We start from the raw sequence: 25,604 nt of genomic DNA on the forward strand, positions 1-25,604 counted from the left end.
CACTCACTCACCCACCCACCTACTCACTCACCTACTCACCCACTCACTCACCTACTCACCCACTCACCCACCCACTCACCCACCCACTCACTCACCCACTCACCCACCCACTCACCCACCCACTCATTCACCTACTCACTCACCCACTCACCCACTCACTCACTCACCCATTTGCTCACTCATCCACTCACGCACTCACTCACCCACTCACTCACTCACCTACTCACTCACCCACTCACCCACTCACTCACCCACTCACCCACCCACTCACTCACCCACTCACCCACCCACTCACTCACCTACTCACTCACCCACCCACTCAACCATTGACTCGCCCACTAACTCATCCACACACTCACTCACTCATGCCCTCACTCACCTACTCACTCACCCACTCACTCACCCACTTACTCACCCACTCACTCACCCACTCACTCACCTACTCACTCACCCACTCACTCACCCACTCACTCACCCACCCACTCACTCACTCACCCACTCACTCACCCACTCACTCACATCCTCACCCACCCACTCACTCACCCACCCACTTACTCACCCACTCACTCACCTACTCACTCACTCACCCACTCACTTACCCACTCACCCACTCACTCACCCGCTCACTCACTCACCCACTCACCCACTCACTCACCCACTCAATCACCCACTCACTCACCTACTCTCCCACCCACTCACCCACTCACTCACTCACCTCACCTACTCACCCACTCTCTCGCCTACTCACCCACTCACCCACCCACTCACTCACCCACTCACCTACCCATTCACTCACCTACTCACTCACCCACTTACTCACTTACTCACCCACTCACCTACTCACTCACCCACTCACTCACCCAGTCACTCACTCACCCACTCACCCACCCACTCACCCACCCACTCACCCACTCACCCACCCACTCACTCTCACACTCTCACACTCACACACTCATGCACCCACTCTCACACTCACTCACTCACTCACCCACCCACTCACCCACCCACTCACTCAGCCACTCACCCACTCACTCACCCACTCACTCACCCACTCGCACTCACCTACTCACTCATTCACCCACCCACTCACCCACTCACTAACCCACTCACTCACCCAGTCACTCACTCACCCACTCACCCACCCACTCACCCACCCACTCACTCACTCACCCACCCACTCACCTACCCACTCACTCACTCAGCCACTCACTCACCCACCCACTCGCACTCACCCACTCACTCACCCACTCACCCACTCACTCACCCACTCATTCACCCACCCACCCACTCACTCACCTACTCACCCACTCACTCACCTACTCACCCACTCACCCACCCACTCACCCACCCACTCACTCACCCACTCACCCACCCACTCACCCACCCACTCACTCACCTACTCACTCACCCACTCACCCACTCACTCACCTACTCACCCACTCACCCACCCACTCACTCACCCACTCACCCACCCACTCACTCACCTACTCACTCACCTACTCACTCACCCACCCACTCACCCACTGACTCGCCCACTAACTCATCCACACACTCACTCACTCACCCACTCACTCACCCACTCACCCATTCATTCACCCACTAACCTACTCACTCACCCACACACTCACCTACTCACCCACTCACTCATCTACTCACTCACCCACTCACTCACCTACTCACCCACTCACTCACCTACTCACTCACCCACTCACTCACCTACTTACTCACCCACTCACTCACCCACTCACTCACTCACCCACTCACTCACCCACCCACTCACTCACCCACTCACTCACCCACTCACATCCTCACCCACCCACTCACTCACCCACCCACCTACTCACTCACCTACTCACCCACTCACTCACCTACTCACCCACTCACCCACCCACTCACCCACCCACTCACTCACCCACTCACCCACCCACTCACCCACCCACTCATTCACCTACTCACTCACCCACTCACCCACTCACTCACTCACCCATTTGCTCACTCATCCACTCACGCACTCACTCACCCACTCACTCACTCACCTACTCACTCACCCACTCACCCACTCACTCACCCACTCACCCACCCACTCACTCACCCACTCACCCACCCACTCACTCACCTACTCACTCACCCACCCACTCAACCATTGACTCGCCCACTAACTCATCCACACACTCACTCACTCATCCCCTCACTCACCTACTCACTCACCCACTCACTCACCCACTTACTCACCCACTCACTCACATACTCACTCACCCACTCACCCATTCATTCACCCACTAACCTACTCACTCACCCACTCACTCACCTACTCACCCACTCACTCACCTACTCACTCACCCACTCACTCACCTACTTACTCACCCACTCACTCACCCACTCACTCACCCACCCACTCACTCACTCACCCACTCACTCACCCACTCACTCACATCCTCACCCACCCACTCACTCACCCACCCACTTACTCACCCACTCACTCACCTACTCACTCACTCACCCACTCACTTACCCACTCACCCACTCACTCACTCACCCGCTCACTTACTCACCCACTCACCCACTCACTCACCCACTCAATCACCCACTCACTCACCTACTCTCCAACCCACTCACCCACTCACTCACTCACTCACCTACTCACCCACTCTCTCGCCTACTCACCCACTCACCCACCCACTCACTCACCCACTCACCTACCCATTCACTCACCTACTCACTCACCCACTTACTCACTTACTCACCCACTCACCTACTCACTCACCCACTCACTCACCCAGTCACTCACTCACCCACTCACCCACCCACTCACCCACCCACTCACCCACTCACCCACCCACTCACTCTCACACTCACACACTCATGCACCCACTCTCACACTCACCCACTCACTCACTCACCCACCCACTCACCCACCCACCCACTCACTCAGCCACTCACCCACTCACTCACCCACTCACTCACCCACTCGCACTCAGCCACTCACTCATTCACCCACCCACTCACCCACTCACTAACCCACTCACTCACCCAGTCACTCACTCACCCACTCACCCACCCACTCACCCACCCACTCACTCACTCACCCACCCACTCACCTACCCACCCACTCACTCACTCAGCCACTCACTCACCCACCCACTCGCACTCACCCACTCACTCACCCACTCACCCACTCACTCACCCACTCATTCACCCACCCACCCACTCACTCACCTACTCACCCACTCACTCACCTACTCACCCACTCACCCACCCACTCACTCACCCACTCACCCACCCACTCACCCACCCACTCACTCACCTACTCACTCACCCACTCACCCACTCACTCACCTACTCACCCACTCACCCACCCACTCACTCACCCACTCACCCACCCACTCACTCACCTACTCACTCACCTACTCACTCACCCACCCACTCACCCACTGACTTGCCCACTAACTCATCCACACACTCACTCACTCACCCACTCACTCACCCACTCACCCATTCATTCACCCACTAACCTACTCACTCACCCACACACTCACCTACTCACCCACTCACTCATCTACTCACTCACCCACTCACTCACCTACTCACCCACTCACTCACCTACTCACTCACCCACTCACTCACCTACTTACTCACCCACTCACTCACCCACTCACTCACTCACTCACCCACTCACTCACCCACCCACTCACTCACCCACTCACTCACCCACTCACTCACCCACTCACTCACCCACTCACATCCTCACCCACCCACTCACTCACCCACCCACCCACTCACTCACCTACTCACTCACCTACTCACTCACCCACCCACTCACCCACTGACTTGCCCACTAACTCATCCACACACCCACTCACTCACCCACTCACTCACCCACTCACTCATCCACTCACTCACTCACTCACCCACACGCTCACCCACTCACTCACCCACTCACTCACCCACTCACTCAATCAATCTGTGGGTCTGTGTGGATCTCTGTGGGTCTCTGTGGGTCTCTATGGTTCTCTGTGGGTCTCTGTGGGTCTCTATGGGTCTCTGTGGGTCTCTATGAGTCTCTGTGGGTCTCTGTGGGTCTCTATGGGTCTCTGTGGGTCTCTGTGGATCTCTATGGGACTCTGTGGGTCTCTGTGGGTCTCTATGAGTCTCTGTGGGTCTCTGTGGGTCTCTATGGGTCTCTGTGGGTCTCTATGAGTCTCTGTGGGTCTCTGTGGGTCTCTGTGGGTCTCTATGGGTCTCTGTGGGTCTCTATGAGTCTCTGTGGGTCTCTGTGGGTCTCTATGGGTCTCTGTGGGTCTCTGTGGATCTCTATGGGACTCTGTGGGTCTCTGTGGGTCTCTATGAGTCTCTGTGGGTCTCTGTGGGTCTCTATGGTTCTCTGTGGGTCTCTGTGGGTCTCTATGGGACTCTGTGGGTCTCTGTGGGTCTCTGTGGGTCTCTGTGGGTCTCTGTCGGTCTCTGTGGGTCTCTGTGGGTCTCTGTGGGTCTCTGTGGGTCTCTGTGGGTCTATATGGGTCTCTGTGGGTCTGTGTGGGTCTCTGTGGGTCTCTGTCGGTCTCTGTGGGTCTTTGTGGGTCTCTGTGGGTCTCTATGGTTCTACGTCGGTCTCTGTGTCTCTGTGGGTCTATATGGGACTCTGGATCTCTACGGGTCTCTATGGGTCTCTGTGGGTCTCTGTGGGTCTCTATGGTTCTACGTCGGTCTCTGTGTCTCTGTGGGTCTCTATGGGTCTATATGGGACTCTGGTTCTACGTGGGTCTCTGTGTCTCTGTGGGTTTGCATGAGTCTCTATGGTTCTGTATGCGTCTCTGTGGGTCTCTATGGGACTCTGGTTCTACGTGGGTCTCTGTGTCTTTGTATGAGTCTCTATGGTTCTGTATGGGTCCCATAGAGATGCATATACACCTATAGAGCCCCAGCCAGTCTCTAAACGACTCTAAACGCGTGATGGTGCCCGATGCCGATTCTGAATGTGGAGGGGAAAGCCGGAGGAGGTCCCGGAGACAAATCCACGGAGCGACCACCACGGGGAGAGAGAGACACAGACTCCACACAGACTCCACACAGACTCCACACACACTCCACACAGACTCCACACACACTCCACACACACTCCACACAGACTCCACACAGACTCTACACAGACTCCACACACACTCCACACACACTCCACACACACTCCACACAGACTCCACACAGACTCCACACACACTCCACACACACTCCACACACACTCCACACAGACTCCACACAGACTCCACACAGACTCCACACACACTCCACACACACTCCACACACACTCCACACAGACTCCACACACACTCCACACACACTCCACACACACTCCACACACACTCCACACACACTCCACACACACTCCACACAGACTCCACACACACTCCACACAGACTCCACACAGACTCCACACAGACTCCACACACACTCCACACACACTCCACACACACTCCACACAGACTCCACACACACTCCACACACACTCCACACAGACTCCACACACACTCCACACAGACTCCACACAGACTCCACACACACTCCACACAGACTCCACACACACTCCACACACACTCCACACACACTCCACACAGACTCCACACAGACTCCACACAGACTCCACACACACTCCACACACACTCCACACACACTCCACACAGACTCCACACACACTCCACACAGACTCCACACAGACTCCACACAGACTCCACACACACTCCACACACACTCCACACAGACTCCACACACACTCCACACACACTCCACACACACTCCACACAGACTCCACACACACTCCACACACACTCCACACAGACTCTACACAGACTCCACACAGACTCCACACACACTCCACACAGACTCCACACACACTCCACACACACTCCACACACACTCCACACAGACTCCACACACACTCCACACAGACTCCACACACACTCCACACAGACTCCACACAGACTCCACACAGACTCCACACACACTCCACACAGACTCCACACAGACTCCACACAGACTCCACACACACTCCACACACACTCCACACAGACTCCACACACACTCCACACACACTCCACACACACTCCACACACACTCCACACACACTCCACACACACTCCACACACACTCCACACAGACTCCACACACACTCCACACACACTCCACACACACTCCACACAGACTCCACACACACTCCACACACACTCCACACAGACTCCACACAGACTCCACACACACTCCACACACACTCCACACAGACTCCACACACACTCTACACACACTCCACACACACTCCACACAGACTCCACACAGACTCCACACACACTCCACACACACTCCACACAGACTCCACACACACTCCACACACACTCCACACAGACTCCACACACACTCCACACACACTCCACACAGACAGCACACAGACTCCACACACACTCCACACACACTCCACACAGACTCCACACAGACTCCACACACACTCCACACAGACTCCACACACACTCCACACACACTCCACACAGACTCCACACACACTCCACACACACTCCACACAGACAGCACACAGACTCCACACACACTCCACACACACTCCACACAGACTCCACACAGACTCCACACACACTCCACACAGACTCCACACACACTCCACACACACTCCACACATACTCCACACAGACTCCACACACACTCCACACACACTCCACACAGACTCCACACACACTCCACACACACTCCACACAGACTCCACACAGACTCCACACACACTCCACACAGACTCCACACAGACTCCACACACACTCCACACAGACTCCACACACACTCCACACACACTCCACACAGACTCCACACAGACTCCACACACACTCCACACAGACTCCACACAGACTCCACACAGACTCCACACACACTCCACACACACTCCACACACACTCCACACACACTCCACACAGACTCCACACACACTCCACACACACTCCACACACACTCCACACACACTCCACACAGACTCCACACACACTCCACACAGACTCCACACACACTCCACACACACTCCACACAGACTCCACACACACTCCACACACACTCCACACAGACTCCACACACACTCCACACACACTCCACACACACTCCACACAGACTCCACACACACTCCACACAGACTCCACACACACTCCACACAGACTCCACACAGACTCCACACAGACTCCACACACACTCCACACACACTCCACACAGACTCCACACACACTCCACACAGACTCCACACACACTCCACACAGACTCCACACAGACTCCACACACACTCCACACAGACTCCACACAGACAGCAGCAGCAGCAGGCGTGGTCAGGGCGAGGATCGAACCCACGACCTCCTGCGTACTAGGCGAGGTAGTTAACATCTCCTAGCCATTGTGGTGTCAGGGTCCGGGATGGAACCCACGACCTCCTGTGTACTAGGCGAGGTAGTTAACATCTCCTAGCCACTGTGGTGTCAGGGTCCGGGATCGAACCCACGACCTCCTGCGTACCAGGCGAGGTAGTTAACATCTCCTAGCCACTGTGGTGTCAGGGTTGGGATGGAACCCACGACCTCCTGCGTACCAGGCGAGGTAGTTAACATCTCACCACCACAGGGAGAGAGAGAGACACAGACTCCACACACACTCCACACAGACTCCACACAGACTCCACACACTCCACACACACTCCACACACACTCCACACACACTCCACACACACTCCACACAGACTCCACACACACTCCACACAGACTCCACACAGACTCCACACAGACTCCACACACACTCCACACACACTCCACACACACTCCACACACACTCCACACACACTCCACACAGACTCCACACACACTCCACACACACTCCACACACACTCCACACACACTCCACACACACTCCACACACACTCCACACACACTCCACACACACTCCACACACACTCCACACAGACTCCACACAGACAGCACACACACTCCACACACACTCCACACACACTCCACACACACTCCACACACACTCCACACACACTCCACACACACTCCACACACACTCCACACAGACTCCACACAGACTCCACACAGACTCCACACACACTCCACACAGACTCCACACACACTCCACACAGACTCCACACAGACTCCACACACACTCCACACACACTCCACACACACTCCACACACACTCCACACACACTCCACACACACTCCACACACACTCCACACACACTCCACACAGACTCCACACAGACTCCACACACACTCCACACAGACTCCACACACACTCCACACAGACTCCACACAGACTCCACACACACTCCACACACACTCCACACAGACTCCACACAGACTCCACACAGACTCCACACACACTCCACACACACTCCACACACACTCCACACACACTCCACACACACTCCACACAGACTCCACACACACTCCACACAGACTCCACACAGACTCTACACAGACTCCACACACACTCCACACAGACTCCACACACACTCCACACACACTCCACACAGACTCCACACACACTCCACACAGACTCCACACACACTCCACACACACTCCACACACACTCCACACAGACTCCACACAGACTCCACACACACTCCACACACACTCCACACAGACTCCACACACACTCCACACACACTCCACACAGACTCCACACACACTCCACACAGACTCCACACAGACTCCACACACACTCCACACAGACTCCACACACACTCCACACAGACTCCACACAGACTCCACACACACTCCACACACACTCCACACAGACTCCACACACACTCCACACAGACTCCACACAGACTCCACACACACTCCACACAGACTCCACACACACTCCACACACACTCCACACACACTCCACACAGACTCTACACAGACTCCACACACACTCCACACACACTCCACACACACTCCACACACACTCCACACACACTCCACACAGACTCCACACAGACTCCACACACACTCCACACAGACTCCACACAGACTCCACACACACTCCACACACACTCCCACACACACTCCACACAGACTCCACACACACTCCACACACACTCCACACACACTCCACACACACTCCACACAGACTCCACACAGACTCCCACACAGACTCCACACACACTCCACACAGACTCCACACAGACTCTACACAGACTCCACACACACTCCACACAGACTCCACACACACTCCACACACACTCCACACAGACTCCACACACACTCCACACAGACTCCACACAGACTCCACACACACTCCACACACACTCCACACACACTCCACACACACTCTACACAGACTCCACACACACTCCACACACACTCCACACAGACTCCACACAGACTCCACACACACTCCACACAGACTCCACACACACTCCACACACACTCCACACACACTCCACACAGACTCCACACAGACTCCACACACACTCCACACACACTCCACACAGACTCCACACACACTCCACACAGACTCCACACACACTCCACACAGACTCCACACACACTCCACACAGACTCCACACACACTCCACACACACTCCACACAGACTCCACACAGACTCCACACAGACTCCACACAGACTCCACACAGACTCCACACACACTCCACACACACTCCACACAGACTCCACACAGACTCCACACACACTCCACACACACTCCACACACACTCCACACAGACTCCACACACACTCCACACACACTCCACACACACTCCACACACACTCCACACAGACTCCACACAGACTCCACACACACTCCACACAGACTCCACACACACTCCACACACACTCCACACAGACTCCACACAGACACACTCCACACACACACTCCACACACACTCCACACACACTCCACACACACTCCACACACACTCCACACACACTCCACACACACTCCACACACACTCCACACAGACTCCACACAGACTCCACACAGACTCCACACAGACTCCACACAGACTCCACACACACTCCACACACACTCCACACAGACTCCACACAGACTCCACACACACTCCACACAGACTCCACACACACTCCACACACACTCCACACACACTCCACACACACTCCACACACACTCCACACACACTCCACACAGACTCCACACAGACTCCACACACACTCCACACAGACTCCACACACACTCCACACACACTCCACACAGACTCCACACACACTCCACACACACTCCACACAGACTCCACACACACTCCACACAGACTCCACACACACTCCACACACACTCCACACACACTCCACACACACTCCACACAGACTCCACACACACTCCACACACACTCCACACACACTCCACACACACTCCACACACACTCCACACACACTCCACACACACTCCACACACACTCCACACACACTCCACACACACTCCACACAGACTCCACACACACTCCACACACACTCCACACAGACTCCACACAGACTCCACACAGACTCCACACAGACTCCACACAGACTCCACACACACTCCACACACACTCCACACAGACTCCACACAGACTCCACACACACTCCACACAGACTCCACACACACTCCACACACACTCCACACACACTCCACACACACTCCACACAGACTCCACACACACTCCACACACACTCCACACAGACTCCACACACACTCCACACACACTCCACACAGACTCCACACAGACTCCACACACACTCCACACACACTCCACACACACTCCACACAGACTCCACACAGACTCCACACACACTCCACACAGACTCCACACACACTCCACACACACTCCACACAGACTCCACACAGACTCCACACACACTCCACACAGACTCCACACAGACTCCACACACACTCCACACACACTCCACACACACTCCACACACACTCCACACACACTCCACACAGACTCTACACAGACTCCACACACACTCCACACACACTCCACACAGACTCCACACACACTCCACACACACTCCACACACACTCCACACAGACTCCACACACACTCCACACAGACTCCACACACACTCCACACAGACTCCACACAGACTCCACACAGACTCCACACACACTCCACACACACTCCACACAGACTCCACACACACTCCACACAGACTCCACACACACTCCACACAGACTCCACACAGACTCCACACACACTCCACACAGACTCCACACAGACAGCAGCAGCAGCAGGCGTGGTCAGGGCGAGGATCGAACCCACGACCTCCTGCGTACTAGGCGAGGTAGTTAACATCTCCTAGCCATTGTGGTGTCAGGGTCCGGGATGGAACCCACGACCTCCTGTGTACTAGGCGAGGTAGTTAACATCTCCTAGCCACTGTGGTGTCAGGGTCCGGGATCGAACCCACGACCTCCTGCGTACCAGGCGAGGTAGTTAACATCTCCTAGCCACTGTGGTGTCAGGGTTGGGATGGAACCCACGACCTCCTGCGTACCAGGCGAGGTAGTTAACATCTCACCACCACAGGGAGAGAGAGAGACACAGACTCCACACACACTCCACACAGACTCCACACAGACTCCACACACTCCACACACACTCCACACACACTCCACACACACTCCACACACACTCCACACAGACTCCACACACACTCCACACAGACTCCACACAGACTCCACACAGACTCCACACACACTCCACACACACTCCACACACACTCCACACACACTCCACACACACTCCACACACACTCCACACACACTCCACACAGACTCCACACAGACTCCACACAGACTCCACACACACTCCACACAGACTCCACACACACTCCACACAGACTCCACACAGACTCCACACACACTCCACACACACTCCACACAGACTCCACACAGACTCCACACAGACTCCACACACACTCCACACACACTCCACACACACTCCACACACACTCCACACACACTCCACACACACTCCACACAGACTCCACACAGACTCCACACACACTCCACACACACTCCACACACACTCCACACACACTCCACACACACTCCACACAGACTCCACACACACTCCACACACACTCCACACACACTCCACACAGACTCCACACACACTCCACACACACTCCACACACACTCCACACAGACTCCACACACACTCCACACACACTCCACACAGACTCCACACACACTCCACACAGACTCCACACAGACTCCACACACACTCCACACAGACTCCACACACACTCCACACAGACTCCACACACACTCCACACAGACTCCACACAGACTCCACACACACTCCACACACACTCCACACAGACTCCACACACACTCCACACACACTCCACACACACTCCACACACACTCCACACACACTCCACACACACTCCACACAGACTCCACACAGACTCCACACACACACTCCACACACACTCCACACATACTCCACACAGACTCCACACAGACTCCACACAGACTCCACACACACTCCACACAGACTCCACACAGACTCCACACAGACTCCACACACACTCTACACACACTCCACACAGACTCCACACACACTCCACACACACTCCACACAGACTCCACACAGACTCTACACAGACTCCACACAGACTCCACACAGACTCCACACAGACTCCACACAGACTCCACACAGACTCCACACACACTCCACACAGACTCCACACACACTCCACACACACTCCACACAGACTCCACACAGACTCCACACAGACAGCACACACACTCCACACACACTCCACACACACTCCACACACACTCCACACACACTCCACACAGACTCCACACACACTCCACACAGACTCCACACACACTCCACACACACTCCACACAGACTCCACACACACTCCACACACACTCCACACACACTCCACACAGACTCCACACACACTCCACACAGACTCCACACAGACTCCACACACACTCCACACACACTCCACACACACTCCACACAGACTCCACACAGACTCCACACACAGACTCCACACACACTCCACACAGACTCCACACAGACTCCACACACACTCCACACAGACTCCACACACACTCCACACACACTCCACACAGACTCCACACACACTCCACACACACTCCACACACACTCCACACACACTCCACACACACTCCACACAGACTCCACACACACTCCACACACACTCCACACAGACTCCACACACACTCCACACAGACTCCACACACACTCCACACACACTCCACACACACTCCACACACACTCCACACACACTCCACACAGACTCCACACAGACTCCACACACACTCCACACAGACTCCACACACACTCCACACACACTCCACACAGACTCCACACACACTCCACACACACTCCACACAGACTCCACACACACTCCACACACACTCCACACACACTCCACACACACTCCACACAGACTCCACACAGACTCCACACACACTCCACACAGACTCCACACAGACTCCACACACACTCCACACAGACTCCACACACACTCCACACACACTCCACACACACTCCACACACACTCCACACACACTCCACACACACTCCACACAGACTCCACACACACTCCACACACACTCCACACACACTCCACACAGACTCCACACAGACTCCACACACACTCCACACACACTCCACACAGACTCCACACACACTCCACACAGACTCCACACACACTCCACACAGACTCCACACACACTCCACACAGACTCCACACACACTCCACACAGACTCCACACACACTCCACACAGACTCCACACACACTCCACACACACTCCACACAGACTCCACACAGACTCCACACAGACTCCACACAGACTCCACACAGACTCCACACACACTCCACACACACTCCACACAGACTCCACACAGACTCCACACACACTCCACACACACTCCACACACACTCCACACAGACTCCACACACACTCCACACACACTCCACACACACTCCACACACACTCCACACAGACTCCACACAGACTCCACACACACTCCACACAGACTCCACACACCACTCCACACACACTCCACACACACTCCACACACACTCCACACACACTCCACACACACTCCACACACACTCCACACACACTCCACACACACTCCACACACACTCCACACACACTCCACACAGACTCCACACAGACTCCACACAGACTCCACACAGACTCCACACAGACTCCACACACACTCCACACACACTCCACACAGACTCCACACAGACTCCACACAGACTCCACACACACTCCACACAGACTCCACACACACTCCACACACACTCCACACACACTCCACACACACTCCACACACACTCCACACACACTCCACACACTCCACACACACTCCACACACACTCCACACAGACAGCAGCAGCAGGCGTGGTCAGGGCGAGGATCGAACCCACGACCTCCTGCGTACCAGCCTGTGACAGCCTGTGTAGCCTGTGTGACTTGTGACCTGTGTGACCTGTGTGGGCTGAGACTGAGAGACAGAGACACAGAGACAGAGACAGAGAGACAGAGATTGAGACAGAGAGACAGAGTCTACTGAGACAGAGAGACAGAGAGACAGAGAGACAGAGACTACTGAGACAGATGTAGACCGAGTTGAGTTTAATCATTTACAGGCACACACAGCCTAACCCTCACCACCATAACCCTCACCACCATAACCCTCACCACCAACCCTCACCACCCTCACACCCTCACCACCCTCACACCATAACCCTCACCACCATAACCCTCACCACCATAACCCTCACCACCATAACCCTCACCACCATAACCCTCACCACCCTCACCACCATAACCCTCACCACCATAACCCTCACCACCATAACCCTCACCACCATAACCCTCACCACCATAACCCTCACCACCATAACCCTCACCACCAACCCTCACCACCATAACCCTCACCACCATAACCCTCACCACCATAACCCTCACCACCATAACCCTCACCACCATAACCCTCACCACCATAACCCTCACCACCATAACCCTCACCACCATAACCCTCACCACCATAACCCTCACCACCATAACCCTCACCACCAACCCTCACCACCATAACCCTCACCACCATAACCCTCACCACCCTCACCACCCTAACCCTCACCACCCTAACCCTTACCACCATAACCCTCACCACCATAACCCTCACCACCCTCACCACCATAACCCTCACCACCATAACCCTCACCACCATAACCCTCACCACCAACCCTCACCACCATAACCCTCACCACCATAACCCTCACCACCCTCACCACCCTCACCACCATAACCCTCACCACCATAACCCTCACCACCATAACCCTCACCACCCTCACCACCCTCACCCACCCTCACCGCCCTCACCACCCTCACCACCCTCACCACCCTCACCCACCCTCACCACCCTCACCACCCTCACCCACCCTCACCACCCTCACCACCCTCACCCACCCTCACGACCCTCACCGCCCTCACCACCCTCACCACCCTCACCACCCTCACCCACCCTCACCACCCTCACCACCCTCACCACCATAAACTACCACAGTGTGTGAGTGACCTCTGACTGAACAAGTATAAAAAGAGCTTAGAATATATTTATTTATCCCTCCAGAATGAATATAGATTGTGATTCTGAATGTGGGTGAGTGAGTGCGTGGGTGGGTGAGTGAGTGGGTGCGTGGGTGAGTGGGTGGGTGGGTGGGTGAGTGGGTGGGTGGGTGAGTGGGTGGGTGGGTGGGTGAGTGGGTGGGTGGGTGAGTGGGTGGGTGGGTGGGTGAGTGGGTGGGTGGATGAGTGGGTGGGTGGGTGAGTGGGTGGGTTAGTGAGTGGGTGAGTGAGTGAGTGAGTGGGTTAGTGAGTGAGTGGGTGAGTGAGTGGGTGGGTTAGTGAGTGAGTGAGTGGGTGAGTAGGTGAGTGGGTGGGTGAGTAGGTGGGTGAGTAGGTGAGTGAGTGGGTGAGTGAGTGGGTGAGTGAGTGAGTAGGTGAGTGAGTTGGTGAGTGAGTGAGTGGGTGAGTAGGTGAGTGGGTGAGTGAGTGGGTGAGTGAGTGAGTAGGTGAGTGAGTGGGTGAGTGAGTGGGTGAGTGAGTGAGTGGGTGAGTAGGTGAGTGGGTGAGTGAGTCAGTGGGTGAGTAGGTGAGTGAGTGGGTGAGTGAGTGGGTGAGCGAGTGAGTGAGTGAGTGGGTGAGTGAGTGGGTGAGTGAGTGAGTGGGTGAGTGAGTGAGTGGGTGAGTGAGTGAGTGAGTAGGTGAGTGGGTGGGTGAGTAGGTGGGTGAGTGAGTGGGTGAGTGAGTGGGTGAGTGGGTGGGTGAGTGAGTGGGTGAGTGAGTGGGTGAGTGAGTGGGTGAGCGGAGGGTGGTGAGCCATCCGCTCACTTGGGCAAGCGCTTGAGCTCCTTGGTGAGCCACAGGGTGAGGGTGAGCAGCGCGAGGGAGCCGGATTGGTGAGCGGCTGCCAGCGCTGTGGGGACGAACAGCAGCAGGGTCGTGATGCCCAGAGACACCTGGGGAGAGGGGTGAGTGGGTGGGTGGGTGGGTGAGTGGGTGAGTGAGTGAGTGGGTGAGTGAGTGGGTGAGTGAGTGGGTGAGTGGGTGAGTGAGTGAGTGGGTGAGTGAGTGGGTGAGTGAGTGAGTGGGTGAGTGAGTGGGTGAGTGGGTGAGTGAGTAGGTGAGTAGGTGAGTGAGTAGGTGAGTGAGTAGGTGAGTAGGTGAGTGAGTGGGTGAGTAGGTGAGTAGTTAGGTGAGTAGGTGAGTGAGTAGGTGAGTGAGTGAGTAGTTAGGTGAGTAGGTGAGTGAGTGAGTAGTTAGGTGAGTAGGTGAGTGAGTGAGTGAGTAGGTGAGTGAGTAGGTGAGTGAGTGAGTAGGTGAGTAGGTGAGTAGGTGAGTGAGTGAGTGAGTAGGTGAGTGAGTAGGTGAGTGAGTGAGTAGGTGAGTGAGTGGGTGAGTAGGTGAGTGAGTGAGTAGGTGAGTAGGTGAGTGAGTGAGTGAGTAGGTGAGTGAGTAGGTGAGTGAGTGGGTGAGTGAGTAGGTGAGTGAGTAGGTGAGTAGGTGAGTGAGTAGGTGAGTAGGTGAGTGAGTAGGTGAGTGAGTGGGTGAGTAGGTGAGTGAGTGAGTGAGTAGGTGAGTGAGTGGGTGAGTGAGTGGGTGAGTAGGTGAGTGAGTGGGTGAGTAGGTGAGTGAGTAGGTGAGTAGGTGAGTAGTTAGGTGAGTAGGTGAGTGAGTAGTTAGGTGAGTAGGTGAGTGAGTGAGTGAGTAGGTGAGTGAGTAGGTGAGTGAGTAGGTGAGTGAGTGAGTAGGTGAGTAGGTGAGTGAGTAGGTGAGTGAGTAGGTGAGTGAGTGAGTGAGTAGGTGAGTGAGTAGGTGAGTGAGTAGTTAGGTGAGTAGGTGAGTGAGTAGGTGAGTAGGTGAGTAGTTAGGTGAGTAGGTGAGTGAGTAGGTGAGTGAGTAGGTGAGTGAGTAGGTGAGTAGGTGAGTGAGTAGGTGAGTAGGTGAGTGAGTTGGTGAGCGACTTACCTGCACTGCCACCATGCCCAGCACCCCGGTGAGGAGGAGTCGCGGTCGCCGTGGCAACGGGAGGCGTCGCCCGGCAACGAACAGTGCCGTCACCACGGCAACCGTGAGCGTGCCCTGCTCACACACAGGCAAAGGTGCCCCAGGTAGCCTCTAGTCCCCCCTGTGTCTCCCTTGGCCCAGTGTGTGGTGGCTAGAGAGATGTTGACTACCTCGCCTGGTACACAGGAGGTCGTGGGTTCCATCCTGACAATGGGGAGATGTTGACTACCTCGCCTGGTCTACAGGAGGTCGTGGGTTCGATCATGAAAATGGGGAGATGTTGACTACCTCGCCTGGTATACAGGAGGTCGTGGGTTCCATCCTGACAATGGGGAGATGTTGACTACCTCGCCTGGTATACAGGAGGTCGTGGGTTCCATCCTGACAATGGGGAGATGTTGACTACCTCGCCTGGTATACAGGAGGTCGTGGGTTCCATCCTGACAATGGGGAGATGTTGACTACCTCGCCTGGTGTACAGGAGGTCGTGGGTTCGATCCTGACAATGGGGAGATGTTGACTACCTCGCCCGGTCTACAGGAGGTCGTGGGTTCCATCCTGACAATGGGGAGATGTTGACTACCTCGCCTGGTATACAGAGGGTCGTGGGTTCGATCCTGACAATGGGGAGATGTTGACTACCTAGCCTGGCATACAGGAGGTCGTGGGTTCGATCCTGACAATGGGAAGATGTTGACTACCTCTCCTGGTATACAGGAGGTCGTGGGTTCCATCCTGACAATGGAGAGATGTTGACTACCTCGCCTGGTCTACAGGAGGTCGTGGGTTCGATCCTGACAATGGGGAGATGTTGACTACCTCGCCTGGTCTACAGGAGGTCGTGGGTTCGATTCTGACAATGGGGAGATGTTGACTACCTCGCGTGGTATACAGGAGGTCGTGGGATCCATCCTGACAATGGAGAGATGTTGACTACCTCGCCTAGTCTACAGGAGGTCGTGGGTTCGATCCTGACAATGGGGAGATGTTGACTACCTCGCCTGGTCTACAGGAGGTCGTGGGTTCGATCCTGACAATGGGGAGATGTTAACTACCTCGCCTGGTAAGCCTGGTACACAGGAGGTCGTGGGTTCCATCCTGACAATGGGGAGATGTTGACTACCTCGCCTGGTATACAGGAGGTGGTGGGTTCCATCCTGACAATGGAGAGATGTTGACTACCTCGCCTGGTGTACAGGAGGTCGTGGGTTCCATCCTGACAATGGGGAGATGTTGACTACCTCGCCTGGTACACAGGAGGTCGTGGTTTCCATCCTGACAATGGGGAGATGTTGACTACCTCGCCTGGCTACAGGAGGTCGTGGGTTCGATCCTGAAAATGGGGAGATGTTGACTACCTCGCCTGGTATACAGGAGGTCGTGGGTTCGATCCTGACAATGGGGAGATGTTGACTACCTCGCCTGGTCTACAGGAGGTCGTGGGTTCCATCTTGACAATGGAGAGATGTTGACTACCTCGCCTGGTATACAGGAGGTCGTGGGTTCGATCCTGACAATGGAGAGATGTTGACTACCTCGCCTGGTCTACAGGAGGTCGTGGGATCGATCATGACAATGGGGAGATGTTGACTACCTCGCCTGGTACACAGGAGGTCGTGGTTTCCATCCTGACAATGGGGAGATGTTGACTACCTCGCCTGGCTACAGGAGGTCGTGGGTTCGATCCTGAAAATGGGGAGATGTTGACTACCTCGCCTGGTTTACAGGAGGTCGTGGGTTCGATCCTGACAATGGGGAGATGTTGACTACCTCGCCTGGTCTACAGGAGGTCGTGGGTTCCATCTTGACAATGGAGAGATGTTGACTACCTCGCCTGGTATACAGGAGGTCGTGGGTTCGATCCTGACAATGGAGAGATGTTGACTACCTCGCCTGGTCTACAGGAGGTCGTGGGATCGATCATGACAATGGGGAGATGTTGACTACCTCTCCTGGTATACAGGAGGTCGTGGGTTCCATCCTGACAATGGGGAGATGTTGACTACCTCGCCTGGTATACAGGAGGTCGTGGGTTCGATCCTGACAATGGGGAGATGTTGACTACCTCGCCTGGTCTACAGGAGGTCGTGGGTTCCATCCTGACAATGGGGAGATGTTGACTACCTCGCCTGGTCTACAGGAGGTCGTGGGTTCCATCCTGACAATGGGGAGATGCGTGTGTAAGCCCATGTGTGTGTGTGTAAGTCCATGTGTGTGTGTGTAGGTCTATGTGTGTGTGTGTAGGTCCGTGTGTGTGTAGGTCCATGTGTGTGTGTGTGTAGGTCCATGTGTGTGTGTGTAGGTCCATGTGTGTGTGTGTAGGTCAATGTGTGTGTGTGTGTGTGTAGGTCCATGTGTGTGTAGTAGGTCCGTGTGTGTGTGTGTGTAGGTCAATGTGTGTTTGTGTGTAAGTCCATGTGTGTGTGTGTAGGTCCATGTGTGTGTGTGTGTGTAGGTCCGTGTGTGTGTGTAGGTCCATGTATGTGTGTAAGTCCATGTGTGTGTGTGTGTGTAGGTCCATGTATGTGTGTGTAGGTCCATGTGTGTGTGTGTAGGTCCATGTGTGTGTGTATAGGTCCATGTGTGTGTGTGTGTGTAAGTCCAGGTGTGTGTATGTGTGTAGGTCAATGTGTGTGTGTGTAGTAGGTCCGTGTGTGTGTGTGTAGGTCAATGTGTGTGTGTGTGTGTAGGTCCATGTGTGTGTGTAAGTCCATGTATGTGTATGTGTGTAGGTCAATGTGTGTGTGTGTGTAGGTCCATGTGTGTGTGTAAGTCCATGTATGTGTGTGTAGGTCCATGTGTGTGTGTAAGTCCATGTATGTGTGTGTGTAGGTCAATGTGTGTGTGTGTGTAGGTCAATGTGTGTGAGTGTAGGTCCATGTGTGTGTGTAGGTCCATGTGTGTGTGTAAGTCCATGTGTGTGTGTGTGTAGGTCAATGTGTGTGTGTGTGTAGGTCCATGTGTGTGTGTAGGTCCATGTGTGTGTGTAAGTCCATGTGTGTGTGTGTGTAGGTCAATGTGTGTGTGTGTGTAGGTCCATGTGTGTGTGTAGGTCCATGTGTGTGTGTAAGTCCATGTGTGTGTGTGTGTAGGTCAATGTGTGTGTGTGTGTAGGTCCATGTGTGTGTGTAAGTCCATGTGTGTGTGTAAGTCCATGTATGTGTGTGTAGGTCCATGTGTGTGTGTAAGTCCATGTATGTGTGTGTGTAGGTCAATGTGTGTGTGTGTGTAGGTCCATGTGTGTGTGTAGGTCCATGTGTGTGTGTAAGTCCATGTGTGTGTGTAAGTCCATGTGTGGAGGTCCATGTGTGTGTGTGTAGGTCCATGTTTGTGTGTAGGTCCATGTGTGTGTAGGTCCATGTGTGTGTGTAAGTCCATGTGTGTGTGTAGGTCCATGTGTGTGTAGGTCCATGTGTGTGTGTGTAGGTCCATGTTTGTGTGTAGGTCCATGTGTGTGTAGGTCCATGTGTGTGTGTAAGTCCATGTGTGTGTGTAAGTCCATGTGTGGAGGTCCATGTGTGTGTGTGTAGGTCCATGTTTGTGTGTAGGTCCATGTGTGTGTAGGTCCATGTGTGTGTGTAAGTCCATGTGTGTGTGTAGGTCCATGTTTGTGTGTGTAAGTCCATGTGTGTGTGTAGGTCCATGTGTGTGTAGGTCCATGTGTGTGTGTGTAGGTCCATGTTTGTGTGTAGGTCCATGTGTGTGTAAGTCCATGTGTGTGTGTAGGTCCATGCATGTGTGTGTGTGTGTAGGTCCATTGTGTATGTGTGTAAGTCCATGTATGTGTGTAAGTCCATGTATGTGTGTGTAAGTCCATGTATGTGTATGTGTGTAAGTCCATGTATGTGTGTGTAAGTCCATGTATGTGTATGTGTGTAAGTCCATGTATGTGTGTGTGTGTGTATGTCCGTGTGTGTGTGGTGCGGTACCAGCAGGCGATGGTTGAACTGTGCTGTGGTGGGATTCTCGAAGGGATTCCTCCACCATGGATCCAGGTCGAGCAAGTCGCTGGGTACCCAGCGGTCGGCCATCTTGGGGTACGAGTTGTAGACAAGGCCTGCGTCCAGGCCCGCCACAAACGCTCCTACACACACACACACACACAGATACACACATACACATATATACATATACACACAGTGTTACACACACACACAGATATACATATATACATATACACACATACAGTGTTACACACATATACACATACATATATATATACATATACACAAAGACAAAGACAAAGATCCCCCATATAGCCTTAACAGACTGTAGGGGCAAGTGCTGTTAGCGAGCACCTATGAAGGCCGGAACGGTACACGAGGGGGTGGGTGGCCAGCACCACGCCCGACCGCCTTTGTCTCCCTAGTGGCAATGTTTACACACCGCACCAGGTACTCATTTGAGGCTGAGTCGACCTAGGGGAGGCCCGGGACCGGTTCAGATAATCGTCACTGGTGTTGGTCGTGAGCGGGAATCGAACCCGGGTCGCCAGGTTCATAGCGCAGCGCGCTAACCGCTACACTATCGCTCCCCACATACATATACACACACAGTGTTACACATACATATATATACACACATACAGTGTTACACACACATATACACATATATATGTGTATATGTGTGTGGGGTGAGTGTGTGGTGAGTGTGTGGTGAGTGTGTGGTCAGTGTGTGGTGAGTGTGGTGAGTGTGGTGAGTGTGGTGAGTGTGGTGAGTGTGTGGTGAGTGTGTGGTGAGTGTGTGGTGAGTAGTGTGGTGAGTGGTGAGTGTGTGGTGAGTGTGTGGTGAGTGTGTGGTGAGTGTGGTGAGTGTGTGGTGAGCAGTGTGGTGAGTGTGTGGTGAGTGTGTGGTGAGTGTGTGGTGAGTGTGTGGTGAGCAGCGTGGTGAGTGTGCTGAGTGTGGTGAGTGTGTGGTGAGTGTGGTGAGTGTGTGGTGAGTGTGGTGAGTGTGTGGTGAGTGTGGTGAGTGTGTGGTGAGTGTGGTGAGTGTGTGGTGAGTGTGGTGAGTGTGTGGTGAGTCTGGTGAGTGGTGAGTGTGGTGAGTGTGTGGTGAGTGTGGTGAGTGGTGAGTGTGGTGAGTGTGTGGTGAGTGTGTGGTGAGTGGTGAGTGTGGTGAGTGGTGAGTGTAGTGAGCAGCGTGGTGTGTGGTGAGTGTGTGGTGAGTGTGGTGAGTGTAGTGAGCAGCGTGGTGTGTGGTGAGTGTGGTGAGTGGTGAGTGTGGTGAGTGTGTGGTGAGTGTGGTGAGTGGTGAGTGTGCTGAGTGTGGTGAGTGTGGTGAGTGTGTGGTGAGTGTGGTGAGTGTGTGGTGAGCAGCTACCGGAGAGAGCGGTGAGGAACACCAGCCCGGTTGTGCCCAATGCACACAGGCGGAACCGGGAGAGCGACCGCACGGTCACCATGGAAACGGAGGCCGCCTGTAGTAGCCACACACCGAGAGGTGGGGAGACACTCACCATCTCACTCACCATCTCACTCACCTACTCACCATCTCACTCACCATCTCACCTACTCACCATCTCACTCACCATCTCACTCACCTACTCACTCACCTACTCACTCACCTACTCACCATCTCGCTCACCTACTCACCATCTCACTCACCATCTCACTCACCTACTCGCTCACCTACTCACTCACCTACTCACCATCTCGCTCACCTACTCGCTCACCTACTCACTCACCTACTCACCTACTCACTCACCTACTCACTCACCTACTCACCATCTCGCTCACCTACTCACCATCTCACTCACCTACTCACCATCTCACTCACCTACTCACTCACCATCTCACTCACCTACTCACTCACCTACTCACTCACCTACTCACTCACCTACTCACTCACCATCTCACTCACCTACTCACTCACCTACTCACCATCTCACTCACCTACTCACTCACCTACTCACTCACCTACTCACTCACCTACTCACTCACCTACTCACTCACCTACTCACTCACCATCTCACTCACCTACTCACTCACCTACTCACCATCTCACTCACCCACTCACTCACTCACCCACTCACTCACTCACCCACCCACTCACTCACTCACTCACCCACTCACTCACTCACCCACCCACACACCCACTCACCCACCCACTCACCCACCCACCCACACACCCACCCACACACCCACCCACTCACCCACCCACTCACCCACCCCACCCACCCACACACCCACCCACACACCCACCCACACACCCACTCACCCACTCACCCACCCACCCACCCACACACCCACCCACACACCCACCCACCCACTCACCCACCCACTCACTCATTCACCCACCCACCCACACACCCACCCACACACCCACTCACCCACCCACTCACTCACTCACTCACCCACCCACCCACTCACTCACCCACTCACCCACCCACTCACCCACTCACTCACCCACTCACTCACCCACCCACCCACTCACTCACCCACCCACCCACTCACCCACCCACTCACTCACCCACCCACCCACCCACTCACCCACTCACCCACCCACCCACCCACTCACCCACCCACCTACCCACCTACCCTCTCAGCAGCAGGAGGTAACAGCAGGCTGAGTCCGTTCCACAGTGAGGCCGAGTAGAGGATCAGGGCAGTGCCTAGATGAGCCGCTAGGCGGTACTGACTCACTCTGGGCACGTGGCTGGCACCCTCCACCTCGTGCAAGCCGCTCTTGACCATGTACCTGGTTTACGCACACACACATATACATACACATATATACATACACATATATACACGTATATATACACACACACATATATACACACATATATACACACGTATATATACATATACACACATATACACACACATATATACACACATACATATATACACATATACACACGTATATACATATATACATATACACACACATATATACACACATACATATATACACATATATACACACATATATACACAAACATACACACATATATACACACATATACATATAAACACACATACATATATACACATACACATATATACACACGTATATACACACATATACACACACACATGCATGTATACACACATATATACACACATACACAGACATATATACACACATATATACACACACATACACAGACATATATACACACATACATACATATATACACACACATATATACATACACATATACACACATATATATACATGCACATATACATATATACATACACACACATATATACACACATACATATATACACACACATATATACACACATACATATATACACACATACATATATACACACACATACACACGCATATATACACACACACATATATACACACATATACACACGCATATATACACACATATATACACACACACATATATACATAAACATATATACATATATACACACATATACACGCACATATATACACACATATACACATACACACATATATATACATAACAACAACAACCGCCATTCGCCACTAAGTGGCGGTGACGTCACCACGACGCTTGTGCCAGGCTATGTGCACCTTGAGGCCACGTGAAGTGTCGAACGCCTGCTGGCAGGAGGTCACGGGGCAGACCCAGGTGCCACGGGTCGACTGACTGAGATGACTGGCTGATGCACCACCTGTGCCCCCTACTGTGCCAACCTGCTGTGCTTTAGCCACCCGGCGCTCCGCTCGTTGTTCTGAGCGTCGCTCCTCCGCCCTCCGTTGTTGTTGGAGGGCGACTGCCTCCAACTGCCCAGTAGCATCCTTCACGAGCCTCCTCCACAGAGGCCGATCTTGACACTGCTGGTACCAGTCATCGGCAAGTCCACTCAGCTCCACGTCCTCCTGTACCACATCACTCCATCTCTTCTCTAGCCCGTGCCGCACCCGCTTAGCCCCCTCGATCCGGCCGAACAAAAGCTGTTTCGGCATGCGGTGGCTGGGCATGCGGGTTACATCGCCCAGCCAACGCAGCCTTGCCTGCCGGAGGAACTCACCGATGGGACCTTGCCCAGATCTTTCAAGGATTT

The 25,604-nt window shown here is 54.1% G+C and overlaps 1 protein-coding gene across 2 annotated transcripts in view; it reads right to left on the bottom strand.

Annotated features, from left to right (window-relative positions):
- Positions 1–15,617: 15,617 nt before the first annotated feature.
- LOC142923914 (heme A synthase COX15-like) overlaps positions 15,618–25,604 on the bottom strand; it is a 33,979-nt gene continuing 23,992 nt past the window's right edge. For both annotated transcript variants that reach the window (XM_076064916.1, XM_076064915.1), the window contains exons 6-10: positions 24,126–24,285; positions 22,909–23,005; positions 21,519–21,673; positions 17,551–17,664; positions 15,618–16,541 (exon numbers count right to left, since the gene is read on the bottom strand). In XM_076064916.1, coding sequence (XP_075921031.1) covers positions 16,410–16,541; positions 17,551–17,664; positions 21,519–21,673; positions 22,909–23,005; positions 24,126–24,285 — 658 coding nt within the window. In that variant the 3' untranslated portion in view covers positions 15,618–16,409. The remainder of the gene's footprint in view (positions 16,542–17,550; positions 17,665–21,518; positions 21,674–22,908; positions 23,006–24,125; positions 24,286–25,604) is intronic.

This window comes from Petromyzon marinus, unplaced genomic scaffold, assembly GCF_048934315.1.
Source record: "Petromyzon marinus isolate PM22_M1 ecotype Great Lakes invasive population unplaced genomic scaffold, UKy_Petmar_22M1.pri1.0 PM_Scaffold_89, whole genome shotgun sequence".
Lineage (NCBI taxonomy): Eukaryota > Metazoa > Chordata > Hyperoartia > Petromyzontiformes > Petromyzontidae > Petromyzon > Petromyzon marinus.